This window comes from Bos taurus, chromosome 5 (assembly GCF_002263795.3).
Source record: "Bos taurus isolate L1 Dominette 01449 registration number 42190680 breed Hereford chromosome 5, ARS-UCD2.0, whole genome shotgun sequence".
Classification (NCBI taxonomy): Eukaryota; Metazoa; Chordata; class Mammalia; order Artiodactyla; family Bovidae; genus Bos; species Bos taurus.
The window spans coordinates 71,797,356-71,811,629 of NC_037332.1; the positions used below are offsets into that span (position 1 = coordinate 71,797,356).

At 44.4% G+C, this 14,274-nt stretch overlaps 1 protein-coding gene across 4 annotated transcripts in view; it reads right to left on the minus strand.

Moving 5' to 3' along the window:
- Positions 1 to 8,814: 8,814 nt before the first annotated feature.
- LARGE1 (LARGE xylosyl- and glucuronyltransferase 1) overlaps positions 8,815 to 14,274 on the minus strand; it is a 609,947-nt gene continuing 604,487 nt past the window's right edge. For 3 of the 4 annotated variants that reach the window (XM_005206780.5, XM_059886204.1, XM_024991490.2), the window contains exons 14-15: positions 11,316 to 11,511; positions 8,817 to 10,383 (exon numbers count right to left, since the gene is read on the minus strand). In XM_005206780.5, the coding sequence (XP_005206837.1) occupies positions 10,186 to 10,383; positions 11,316 to 11,511 (394 nt within the window). In that variant the 3' untranslated portion in view covers positions 8,817 to 10,185. Of the gene's footprint in view, positions 10,384 to 11,315; positions 11,512 to 14,274 lie in introns of all 4 variants that reach the window. The other variant, NM_001205588.1, reaches the window with a different exon arrangement.

Here is a 14,274-nt window from a genome sequence, read left to right on the forward strand (position 1 = left end):
TATGCACTTCTTCATTTTAGGAAACAATGTCTTGACATTCCTGATATAGAGATAACAGAGCTTATTTTGATTAATCTCATTTAATTACAATTAGTTTATCCCCTTGGGTCATTTGATCTGCAATCACTTGCTGTCAGGGTGCTGAAAATAATGCCCATCCTGCTTTCTCCAAATGATGGTAGTGCAACTGAGAGGTCTTTCCTGGTATTGTTCCACTCTCTGGTTCCAGAATGAAGAGAAGACCCAGGAGCACCATTATTAGCTACTTTGAAGTTTTGTGGTGTAACCTGTTTGCCTGGTTAAATATTGCTCTTCTGTAAGACCATGTGTGTCCAACATCTGGGGCTTTGTTGACCCTGGAGAGTTGGCCCCTCCCAGAGCTCATCTTCCATATGCAAGTCAGCCAATGCAAAGCTCACTTCTGCCTCCTTTATCAAGCTCTGACACTGAGCCACTTCTCTGCACCAGTCACTGCAGGGTCAGGTACCAGACAAGAAGAGAAAGCCCTTCACCTAGAGCCTACTAAAATTTTAACTAGCCAACCCTAAGCCTGCTTAGTCTGTCTCACCTGTTCCTTCCCTGGAAACCTCAGCAGGGCCTCCTGTCCACATTTTTCTCCTATTCCTTCTGCCTCCAAACTGGTCCTGCTACTTCCCTACATGGCCCTGTGTGGTGTGCTAGTCCCCCTGCCGCCTTGGGAACTGTAACAAACTCTATTTTCAGTGACAACCATCTCCTAATCTGTTGGCCTCATCATTCCTGAATAATAGCAAAACCTACATTTTAAAGGGCTTCCCAGGTGGCTCAGTGGTAAAGAATCCACCTGCCAGTGCAGGAGATGTGGGTTCAACCCCTGGGTTGGGAAGATGCCCTGGAGAAGGAAACGGCAATCCACTCCAGTATTCTTGCCTGGGAGATCCTATGGACAGAGGAGCCTAGTGGGCTACGATCCATGGAGTTGCAAGAGTTGGACATGATTTAGTGACTGAAAGCAATATTTTAAAACCTCTTCCTCAGACTGGTTTCTTTCATTCCCTTCTGCGAAATCCCGTGTGACATCCCTCTGGTCTTGGGAAGTATGCTGGTGGAGTGGCAAGGATTCTGGAGCCTGGCACACCTGAGTTAATTTCCATGATGCACCCCTTACCAGCTGCAAGACTGTGGGCTTTTGCTTCACCACCTTTTTTTTTTTTAAATTATTTATTTATGTGGCTGCATTGGCTCTCAGTTGCCACACGTGGCATCTTCATTGTGGTGTAAGGGCTTCTGTCTTATTGTGGCATGTGGGCTCCTGGGTTCAGTAGTTGCGATGCACTGGCTTAGCTGCCCCACAAGATGTGGGATCTTAGTTCCTTGACCAGGGATCGAACCCATGTCCCTTGCACTGGAAGGTGAATTCTCAACCAGGGAACCACCAGGGAAGTCCCCTTGCTTCCCCTCCATGACCCTTACTTCCCATGCACAGAAAAGAGGATCACAGCATCTGTGTCCCAGGGCTGGTTGAGGATGCAATGAGGTGATGAAGGTCCTGCAGCCAGCACAGGGCCAGGACATGGCGGCTGCTTACTGCCCGTGCGTTCTCTCCTCCTGTCTGTAACGCAGAGCTGCCTCTGCTGTCTGCTTTCTGCCTGCTCATTTTTGTTGTTTTTGTTCAGTCAACCAGGAATCTTGAAGAAAATCTGTGGATGACTTATTGTAAGCTCTTCAACCTTTGCTTCCTGTATTTGTTAACCTCCAGCCAACCAGAGCCTTTTATTTTCCCATTAATAAGCCCCCTGCCAACCCTGACAGGTTCTGAGAGTGGGTTTTTGATGAACTGCTTGGACCTAAAGTTTCCTCCAGCTGCTCCCCTCTTGATGATGGCTCATCAAAGAGTTATCTTAAAAGCAGAGGGCTTGGAGTCAGGCCTGAGTTCCAGTGCCGACTTTGTTTCTTATGTATGACCTGGGCACCCTGGTTAACCACTCTAAGCTTTAACTTCCTCATTTGCAAACTCAGGTTAAAAATGTACACACTGCCTATATCTCGGGGCTGTTTTGTGAGGCAGATGGGACAATGTATACAAGGCGTGTAGAGTGATGGAACACTAGGAAGGACTGTAATTAAAAATACAAGAGGCGTTGGGGTTGGCCCTCTGTTTTTCCTCTTCTGTGTATCTTGTACTGCCCGCTCTACTTTCTGATATCCCCAATCCTGCTCCCTCCCATCCCAGTCTCGCTGCTCTACCCTTCTCTTCCCCCTCTCACCCCTACGCTCTTGATGGTTCTCAGAGTCCAAACTTAAAGACCTTTCTTTCCTGCAAGGATTTGCAGAGGAAACACCTGTGAAAGGGACAGGGAAACCACAAGGAAGATAAAAGGAAAAGAAAGGATCAACTCTGTGTACCTACTATGTCCCAGGTACTATTTCACATAAATTTCTTAGTCCTGGAAAGTAGGAATCCTTAGCATTGTCACTTTGCAAATGAGGACATGGAGGCTCAGAGAGGTGCAATAACTAGCTGGGAAGCAGTGAATCCTTGATTCAAAATGAGATCTGTTATTTCTTTTTGGCTGTGCTGAGTTTTCATTGCTTCACAGACTATTGTCCAGCGGCGGCAAGTGGGGGCTACCCTCTAGTTGCAGTGTGCTGGCTTCTCATTGCAGTGGCTTCTCTTGTTACAGAGCATGGGCTCTAGGGCCTTTAGGCTTCAGTAGCTGTGGCTCTTGGGCTTAGCAGCTGTGATTCCTGGACTCTAGAGCACAGGCTGAGTAGTTGTGGCACACGAGCTTAGTTGCTTTGAGGCATGTGGGATCTTCCGAGACCAGGGATCTAACCCATGTCTTCCTGCACTGGCAGGTAAATTCTGTAGCACTGAGCCACCAGGGAAGCCCCAGTTGCTGAATCCTGTTAACATTGTTTTTAAGTTCTAATGGTAGATTTGCTGTGTCATGTCAGGCAGGTAGGACAGGCAGGTCTCTGTAGACCAGTGGAAGTGTCTCGGTCCTCTCTGTCTTGCCCATTCCCAGGCCTTCAGACTGCTGCTTTCTGCTGCCAGGAGGAAGACCACAAAGCAGTGTCCATCTCCTCTCTGTTTACTGGAGCTGCTCTTTTCCTGAGCTCATGGCCCCTCATATGCAGTGATTGGTGGAAATCATAAAGTTCCAAAAATAATATGTAGACAAAGCTCATCTCTGAGCTTATTCCCATTACTTACCACATATGCAGGACCAACTATTAATACATAATCTGTGGTGTGTGTTGTTCAGTGGTGGTGTGTCTGACTTTTTGCAACCCCATGGACCGCAGTACACCAGGCTTCCCTGTCCTTTACTGTCTACTGGAGTTTGCTCAAACTCATGTCCATTGAGTCGATGGTGACATCAAACCATCTCATCCTCGGTTGCCCTCCTTTCCTGCCCTCAACCTTTTCCAAAATCAGGGTCTTTTCTAAGGATTTGGCTCTTCACATCAGGTGGCCAAAGTATTGGAGCTTTGGCTTCAGCATCAGTCCTTCCAATGAATATTCAGGGTATATTTCTTTTAAGATTGACTGGTTTGTACTCCTTGCTATCCAAGGGACTCTCAGGAGTCTTCTCCAACACCACAGTTTGAAAGCATCAGTTCTTCAGCACTCAGCCTTTTTTATGGTCCAACTCTCACATCCATACATGACCACTGGAAAAACCATAGCCTTGACTAGACGGACCTTTGTTGGCAAAGTAATTTCTCTGCTTTTTAATATGCTATCTAGGTTGGTCATAACTTTCCTTCCAAGGAGTAAGCATCTTTTAATTTCATGGCTGCAATCACCATCTGCAGTGATTTTGGATCCCAAAAAAATAAAGTCTGACACTGTTTCCATTGTTTCCCCATCTATTTCCCATGAAGTGATGGAACCAGATGCCACGACCTTCGTTTTCTGAATGTTGAGCTTTAAGCCAACTTTTTCACTCTCCACTTTCACTTTCATCAAGAGGCTTTTGAGTTCCTCTTCACTTTCTGCCATAAGGGTGGTGTCATCTGCATATCTGAGGTTATTGATATTTCTCCCAGCAACCTTGATTCCAGCTTGTGCTTCTTCCAGCCCAGTGTTTCTCATGATGTACTCTGCATATAAGTTAAATAAGCAGGGTGACAATATACAGCCTTGATGTACTCCTTTTCCTATTTGGAACCAGTCTGTTGTTCCATGTCCAGTTCTTTTTTTTTTTTTCCATGTCCAGTTCTAACTGTTGCTTCCTGACCTGCATATAGATTTCTCAAGTTCTACCTAAATGTTCTACCTAAATAATCCTTGGGGAGAATGGAAATATTAGTGGGAAAGATAATGTGGGCTTATATATAATGAAGTCAGGGAAAGGCCTAGAATTGTTGTTTTACCTTTTTCTTGTAATCTGGGAAGCTGAAAAAAATCCAAAAGGCTCACATTTATATCTGCATATAACATGCAGTCATCAGAACACACACAATATTTCAATTAGTGGCTATATCTTAGAAGTTGCTACAGAACTTTAAGCAGGTAGAACATGATCACTTCCATTGTCAGGTGATAAGGCAGCAGAGTGGGGTGAAGGAAGTGTCCTGTGACAGTGTGCACTGCTATAGGGTACCACTCATGTGACCGTCTCAGCAATACACATGTGTACACATTGGTGGGGAGCCTTCTGAGTCCCAGCTTCTTCAGCATCATCTGCCATAAATGTTTGTTACATCTTGTGCTATATAGTATTAATGAACTCAAAAAATCACATATATATACATATCTATTTTCTGAATTTCCCTGTATATGTGTACCTACTTCTCATTCAAAACACTAAGCTAGCAAGACAACTGTCTGTGCTCTTCAAAAATGTCCTTGTCGTAAGGTGCAAAAAAAAAGAACCAGGAATTGTTTCTCATTAAAGACTATGGGCAACTAAAATGCAATATCTTGGACAGGGTCTTGGGATCAGGGGTGGAGGTAAGGGATGGACATTAAAAGTGTTACCGATATGAAACATTACTAGAACAACTGGCAGACTTTAAATGTAGGCTGTGAGTTAGATGATAGTATTACATCAGTGTTAAATTGCTAAAATTTGATCAGTGCACCGCAGTTACAGAAGGGAATGTCTTTATTTAAAAAACACATGCTAAAATATTGGGATGTAAGGGGATAACATATGCAATTTACTCTGAAATGTTTCAGAAAAAATATTATAGACAGAGATATGAAGCATATGTGGCCAAATGTTAACAATGGGTGAAACTAAATAGGGTATACGAAAGTCATTTGTATTATTTTTGTTACTCTTCTGCACTGTAAGTTTGAAAATAAGCTGTTTCCATGAATGTAATATGGTGAAACATCTTGGCATCGTCTGTTTACTTTTCAGTTAACTATATAATTCTACATGACACAAAAATAGATTGTGCCTGGCTTACTATTGTATTCACATGCCCATCATGGAGCAGATACTCAGCTGTGTGGAATACAGAAGAAGTGATAAAGATGCTACCACAGCCTTGACTTCTTTCCTTTGGAACCACAGCAGCATTACTTACCCAGGAATCTGTTGATGAGTCTCTTCTGAGCAAGCCGTCAATCATTTCATGACAATGTCCAGCCTCATTGACCAGATAGTCTTGGTACCTGAGAACCAAGTGAGAAACACTTCCCTACTGACTGACAGACACTCCTGCATTCCAGAAGATGCTATCTCTGAAGACTATTGAATGTGTTGTAATAAATCAATAATCAAATCCATCAAATATTCACAAGAGAACCCCTACATCTTTGTGGTACCCCACTGTCTCCTTTCAGATATCATCAATCATCCCTTGAAATTAGAGGACACTTACTAAGAACATTTTTGTTAAATGAATGAAAACAAAGACAGGTATATCTTTGATACTAGATTTTCGGGATCTGAAACTTCTTAGAATGCATTTGGTAGATAACTGACTATCCTAAACTTTACTGACATTGGACTGAAAAATAAACCCTTGGGATTAAAAAAGCAAGAGGAAAAAAAAAGCATATAGTCATGAGCTACATGAAGATAGAACTGTATAAGCCCATCAGCCAAGCTGATTTCAATATCTTAGGAGGACATAGCAGCACAGAGCAGAACAACGTGGGTTTCAGATGTCAGCTAGATTTTGATTCAAATTCTAGCACCTCCTTAACAACCTCTGTGTGAATTAAGGTAAGTAACATAATTTCTTTCAGGACCACTTCCATTAGCTAAATAATAGAGATAATAATACCTTCCTTATATTATAATGTTGATGTGAAGACCTATCAGTGCCAACTCACATAGAAGTCTTGGCTCTGTAAATGGCAGCTCTTATTATCTTCAGCAAGAGGGTGCAGGGGCCGCATCTGAGAGGGGATTTTAATCACGTTTCTTCCACTAACACAGAGCTCCCTAAAGGCCTGGTGACCACAAATGAAGCCTTAACTCAAAGACAGTAGAGTCTTTGAAAGGAATAGAATTAAAGTAGGGTCTGTCCTTTCATGATGGGGTACAAAGACGCTATTAGTCAATTCAGCAAATATGTCCTCTGTAAATCAGCTCAAGGCATTCGGAGAGATGACTTTGAAGCAGCACACAGATGAGGTCCAAAGGGGAGCTGAAAACTTAAGTGTTTCTACCTGGGCCACACCATCTAGGAAATAACCCAGGAGAAGTGTGCAGGGAATCAATTACTGCCCTCCTAGAGTTGATCTCAGCTGTCTATATATGGTTATAGATTTCCCAGACCTGTTTCAAATGAATTTTCAGAAAGCCCATGAGCATTGCAAGTTTTGGAGCATCTGAAGAAGGGTTGCTCTCTAGGGTGTGTGCATTATTGGAGGGATGGTGAAGGATCAGGAATCTCATAGTACTCCATTGGTTCAAATCCTCTGTCAGTATTTAAGTATTTATTTGTTTATGGCTGTCAGTAAGTTGTGGCCCGGGGACTCGTCACTGTGGTGCGGGGGCTTCTCTCTAGTTGTGGCGTGTGGACTCGCTAGTTTGTGGCGCTTAGACTTAGTTGCCCCACGGCATGTGGGGTCTCAGTTCCCCAACCAGGGATTGAACTCACATCCCCTGCATTGGAAGGTAGATTCTTAACCCCTGGACCACCAGGGAAGGCCCTCTGGCAATATTTAGTATGTTTCTTTTTTTTTTATTGGGGAAGAGAGCATCATTGCAGGTTACATGGCTTTGGATTTAAACAGGTAGGTTTGGGTTTTAAATTTTGATTCTGCGATATACGGACTATGTGAATTTGGGGAAGTTACTTAATTTCCCAGAGCTCAGGGTCCCAATCAATAAACAGTAATATCCACTTTGCTGTTTTGCTGCAAGGCTTCAGTGAGCTCATACATGCCAAAGGTCCTTGCACAGTGGTTACTCAATAAATCTCAGCTCTCTTGTACACTGAGTATTATGGGGGCTGAATGAGACAATCCTTTCCTTCCTCCCAGCTGAAAGCCAAGACGGTATTGGCTTATTTAAGCATGAAAACATCAGTGTGCCCCATTCATAAGCTTGTTTTACCCTAGGAAACTGATACGAAGGAATCGACATCTGCAGCAATTGCTTCTGCCCAAGTGGCTGCAGCTCCCCACACAGGAGCTGGGGCTGGCAATGAGCTGTTGCTCTCAACATAAGTTCTGGGAATTCACGCCGTTGGCTCTACAGACTTCAGTCTCCACTGGGTTGGCAGTCTCTGTGTTGAACTTGGGCATCAGCCAACATCTGAGCTCTAGCCTTAAGTGAGATTGGCTTCAGAGTGTCAGGCACCTGTCTTGGGGGAAAACAGGATTTTTCTCTTATTGGTATAGAGTGTCAGATTCTGGCTTTAATAAATTCAGTGTATGTGAAGCAATACCATCCCCCAATTTATACCTACTGTGTCTAAGTAATTAGCACCTTCTTTTGTTCTCAGAGGTGACCCACTTCAGATAACAAATTATGTAGACACAACCATACTCACAGAAATGCGAGTGAAAGCAAGGAATTACAGCTACCAGCATATGAAAGTTTGAAAGAGACTGTGTGTGTGTGTGTGTGTACACAGGGGAAAGGAAAAGGTGGTGTGCCAGTGGATGTTTAACAACTGGCTCTCAGGGTGTTGGTGCCCTGATTTGTGGTGTTTCCTGATTTCCATGGTGTAAATACTATGATCACAGGTGATTCCATGCTACAAAAGTGATGTTACTGAACACAGGAGTAAGAGATGTGCGCAGTAAGTCCTCGTGAGCTGGTATGAGCTGGCTCCCACGCAGTAATAGAAAATGGGGATTTAACATGAACTTTGAATACTTCTGTGATGGTTCACTTTTTACAATATTCATGTATAACTTTCATAATAACAAATCCTGCATATATGTAGTATATGTACATGATATATATACATATACATACACACACTCAGACATAAATATACACATGAACTTACATATTGGGTTGGCTGAAAAAATTTGGGTTTTTCTATAAGATCGTACCAAAAACCTGAACAATTTTTTTGGTCAACCCAACATATCTGTGTGAGAGTTAGTCTTAACAGTCTTCCTAAAGTTTTTAGTAAATTTGAGCGAATGCACTTGAGTGTGTAACACACTGAGGGGCTCTCATAAATCCGGCTGTCGCAGGGTTTCATAATTTCATAATTGTCATAAGCTGCCATGATTTGCCTTGCTAGCGCACATCTGGTACCTAAAATCCCTGGCTTCTATGTTGTGATGGAAGCTAAACGGACAGTGGGAAACTGCTCTGAGGTCGCGAGTGTGAAATGAGATCTAACCTCAGGTAGGGAGAAAAAGAAGTTCAAGTTCAAATGACGAGCGAACACACCGGGAGGACAGAAGTGTAAAGTTGCTGTTTATCGACTTTGCTTTCTACACTGAAGTGTTTCCAGCAGGTCCTTGAGAGAGTGGGAGGGGAGTGAGGAAGAAGCAGTCTGTACTTGCATTTACTGATGCAGCGTCTGCTGGTCACACTGCAACTCGATACAAACAGCCCGGCAGAGAGTGGGGCCCTGACTCTTGTTCTCATCAATGTAAACACAACATTAATATTGAAGATTCAAGAAAATGGGTAAAAAGTCCAGTGTCCCTTCAGTCTGTGTGATGGTGAAGGTGCTGGCCTACCCTTGGATGGGTCCCCAAGGGAGCCTGAGGTCATGACCTTGGCCCAGCCGCAGCAGAGCAGACATGAACACAGAGGAGCCCCACACATTCTTCCCAAAGTTCTCCCAACGGGCTCATGAATCTTCAGGACTGAAAAAGTTCTTCTAAAGGCCTGAGAGGTTCAGACCTTTCACGTGCACAGAAACCATCCATTTAAAGCCCTGTCCCCATGACTCAGTCACTGCCCAAAGAAAACGTGACCAGCTGCACAACAGCTGGTCTTTGCACTTCCACAGTCCTCTGTAGCCCCTGGATTCTGAACAGTTGGAAATTTAAGGTCATGGGGCCTTGAGGACCATCCTGAAGAAGGCTACCCATGTTTAAATACTGGTTGAAGACTCTTGTCTTCTTGGTTGAGCCACTGCTGATCAAGGGATATTAGCTGAGGCAGCTGGTTTTCCTTCGGAGCTTTAAAGGATCAGGTTTTCTATTTGGGATTCCCAGACTCAAAACAAACAAACAAAACCCCCTGGAACAAAACAAGAGTGACCTTGAGGGTAGGAGCCAATCAATCCTCCCTCCAGGACCTGTCAAGTACAACGTCAAGTACAATAGTTCGATCATTGGCGTGCCCTCCTTTTGGATACATGGTTAAACTGTAGGGTGAAGAAGAAAGTTTTCTCTGATAAAGAGACATTTTTGCTTTTATTTCCTGGGATGGATAACCGCCAGAACCCTGCCTTCCCTTAAAAAAAAAAAAAAGAAAAAAACAAAACAAAACATCCCAAAGACCTGGCTGTGTGGCTTTGTGGAAGGATAACCCCTTTGCTCCCTCTCACCCTCCGTGTCCCATTCTTGGAGAGACTGCATAGACAGGTGATTTCCCCTGCTTTGGGAATGATGGATCATTGGCCAGAGTGGGGTTGGCCAGATCCTTGCCCCAGATCTCCATAATGAGGGCAGCTTAGTTGGGCCAAAGAGACAAATAAAAACAAACCAAAACAGTGATGCTCAATTTGAGTTTGAAGGCTGGGCCCCAAACAGCAAGTGGCTCTCCCCACTCTGTAGAACGTCCGTCGCTTGTGGTGGGCTTCCTGGTGCTAGCTGTTGTTCTCGGCCGTGAGATATTTGAGGGCAGCAAAGCCGTAGCGGCGGGACATGTCCTGCTGAAACTCTTCCTTCAGGGTTTTGAGACAGATGCGGTATTGCTTGTTGGACCGGAACTTGGTGATGTCGAAGCTGGGGGCATGAGGCATGTGGATCATGTATGCATTGGGCAGCACGATGAATTCATACTCCTGGAAGCAGACAAGAGCAGTCTGAGACCTGCAGAGTCCCCCAGTGATGTATAATGAGCGCCCAAGCAAACAAAGGAATGAAGTCGTGTATGACACCAGTACCAGGGCAGCACCATGGACAGCACCACCACGTGGATGAGGGCAGTTAGTTCAAGGTTGTCTCCATGGCCATGGGTACATTACCTGGCTTCTCTGAGCCTTAGTTTTCTCATCTATAAAGTGAAAGTAATTCTACTACCTTGAGACTACTACCACAGTCACACCTATAGTATACAGTCTATAACTGAACTACGAAGGCAGAACTGAGGAGCTCAAAAAGAAACTTACCAGCCCCACAAATCCCCCTAAATTTTCTATCTGGTCCTTTGGAGAAAAGCTTTGCAGACCTCTGGTTTAATCTATTAGAATTCTGTAGTTTCTTTTGAGGCAGGTGCTCAATAAGTATTAGCTGAATGAACGAAAGGGTTTCATGATTAAACACATGTAACTAAATCACTCCTTTAGTTACAGGATAGAATAGCTGCACCTTATCTGCATGTTTTGTGTCATTTATGTGGAATTCCTAGAATGCTTTGTGTCAGACAGGCTGAGTGATGAATGGTCATCATTTACTCATCTTCATCACTTGGTTGAATGAGGATGAGGGGGTGAAATGGTTTGTTCTAGGACACTCAGATGTGCTGGGGACTTGGCTGGGAACCCAACTCTCACCCAAGGGAGGAGAAAGAAAAATGGATTAGGAATCAACAGAGCTGAGAACAAGTACTGTCACATTCTTACTCTAGGACCGTGAACACATATTGTTCCTTCTTGAGTCCCTGCCTTCTTATCTCCAAGGCCCTTTCAGTTCTGAGGTCCAGGCCTCCCCCACCCCCACTGCACCCCCCCCCCACCCCCACAGTACTGGGGCCATAACATTCTACTGTTCTCACCTGGGCATCTAATTCCATGATGTGAGCCACCTTGTTCCAGCCAAAGCCCACAAACCTCCGGTCGTACTCAGGGCAGTCCCGTCTCACAACAACATATGGCTCGAAATCAGCCTCCCACTCAACCCGGTAAGGTGTGGTGGCAGTCCGCCACTTGGCAAAGTTTGTGGGTGCGTGGCCTTTCGTCCAGACATGGTACCTGGGACACAAGCAGAAAAGCCATTGGTGGAGGGGAGGGAAGCAGAGGTTTCCAAATGCTGGTCTGGAGGATGAAGAGGTATATGCTGATATAGTCTTTGTTGTGGGTTGAATTTTTGTCCCCATTCCTCCCCTACCCCTCCACCCTGGCCCCGGCAAAAGCTATGTTCAAGTCTTGACCCCTAGTATCCATGAATGCAACCTATTTGGAGAGAAGATCTTTGCAGATGTAATCAAGTTAAGAGGAGGTCACAGTGGCCTGTTGTGGTCTCTAATCCAAAGTCCTTATAAAATGAGGAAATTTTGGACGCAGAGATATGCAGGAGGAGCTCTATGTGAAGACATGGGCAGAGACGAAGTGAGACACCTCCAAGCCAAGGAATGCCAAGGATTGCTGGCAAACACCAGAAGCTAGAAAGAGGCAAGAGAGAAATCTGCCCTTGAGCCTTTGGAGGAAGCAAGCAACTATCACCAGCACCTGGATCTTGGACTTGTGGTTGCAGAGTGGTGAGGATGAGTTTCCATCATTTTAAGCCACCCAGCTTGTAGTACTTTGCTCTACCAACACAAGTGAAAGTCGCTCTGTCGTGTCCGACTCTCTGTGACCCCATGGACTACGCAGTCTATGTAATTCTCCAGGCCAGAATACTGGAGTGGGCAGCTGTTCCCTTCTCCAGGGATCTTCTCAACCCAGGGACTGAACCCAGGTCTCCTACACTGCAGGCAGATTCTTTACCAACTGAGCCACCAGGGAAGCCCAAGAATACTGGAGTGGGTAGCCTATCTATTCTCCAGTGGATCTTCCCGACCCAGGAATCGAATCAGGGTCTCCTGCATTGCAGGCAGATTCTTTACCAGTTGAGCTACCAGGGAAGCCCTATAGCAAGAGAGACAGCCTCTTACATTTTTTTTTTTTAGCATTAGAGTGGTTGAGCAGCTTGACCAAGACCAAGTAATTAACGTTGAAATTTACTTTTCCTGAATTCCTAGTTGTTGTTTTTGTTTTTTCCTACCCTTGTGCTCATGTGCTCAGTCGTGTCTGACTCTTTGAGATCCCATGGACTGTAGTCCGCCTGGCTCCCCATCCTTGGGATTTTCCAGGCAGGAATGGTGGAGTGGGTTGCTATTTCCTTCTCCAGCAAATCTTCCTGACGCAAGGATCAAACCTGTGTCTCCGGCGTCTCCTGCATTGCACACAGATTCTTTACTGCTCTGCCACTGGGGAAGCCCCTTGGGTTGGCCAAAAAGTGTGTTCAGGGCTTTCCATGACATCTTAAGGAAAACCCTGAATGAACTTTCTGACCAATCCAGTACATCCTTCACTAATGAAGAGGCTATCACTATGAAAAGGTACATGACTTTCTGGATTGCTGTCTGTCATTTATGTGGAACAGCAGGTTAGTCTGTAACAGGAAGTGGAAGGCAGAAGTCTGGGATGACTTTTGGTGACCCTGCCCTAGTATAATGTCCTTCCTCTTGAGGCAGGACCTATGAGCATGATATCACCCCTACAGTTATGTTACATTATATGGCAAAAAGGATTTTTGTAGATGCAGTTATGGTTACTAATCAGTTGACTTGAGACTACTGGGGTAAGCCTGACCTAATCATATGAACCTTTAGATCTGGGTTTGGAAGAAAGCAAAAAGCCATGTGTGAGCTGCCTGTGGGGGTCATGTGGCAAAAAACCTGTAGGTAAATGGTGACTTCAGTCCTCCAACCACAAGGAAAGGAATCCTGTCAGCAACCAATGTGCCTGGAGGAGAACCACACACTCTAGGGACAACTGCAGCCTTGCCCACACTGATTTCAGCCAAATGAGAACCATAAGCAGAGAATCCAGTCATTGCATGCTTTGACCTCTGACCCTCAGAAAATGACTGTGAGAGAATAAATTTGTATTGTTTTGGGCTTCTAAATTTGTGGTAATTTGTTATACAGCAATAGAAATGAATATAATTATGGGTGGCCCTAGTGGTAAAGAACCCACCTGCCAGTGCAGGAGACATAAGAGATGCAGGTTCAGTCCCTAGGTCGGGAAGATCCCCTGGGGGAGGAAATGGCACCACACTCCAGTATTCTTGCCTAGAGAATCCCATGGACAGAGGAGCCTGGAAGCCTATGGTCCATAAGGTCACAAAGACTTGGACATGGCTTAGCAACTGAACAACAATAATGATGATAATAAGCTCTAGTAAGCACTTAACTCTAAACTGGTTATATTGTACTACCCTTAATTTTAAGTTCTCATGATATACCCAATATCAAGTACAAATAGCAATAGGTAGATCAGGGATTCATACCTAGGCAGCCTGGTTCAAGGGATAGGACCTTTAATCAGGTTAAGGTTTAAGTTAACTATGCTGATTACCTCTTTTTATATGTCACTGTCAGCACACTCTCTGACCTGTATCTAGAACAAGTAGTCAATGGGGCCTATACACTAAGTTGAATGAATGAAAGAAATCTAAAAACCTGAGAGGCACCTAAGACAGAAGCCAGTTAGTGGGGCAGGAATATGTCCCTGGATGCTAAAAGAGATGGGGGCTGAGAGCCAGTGAAGCAGCAGATGGGGTTCAAGAAAAAGAAAATTCTAGAAAGAAAAGCTTCAGAAAATGCCCCAAGAAACCTACTGTCACACTAGTAGACAGTGGTCTCCAGAACTTGCTTTCTGAGAAAATCAACATTAGCCTTCAAAAAAAAAAAAACAAAAAACAACAACAACAAAAACAAACCAGTGATGAGAGACATTTCCTGGGTCCAC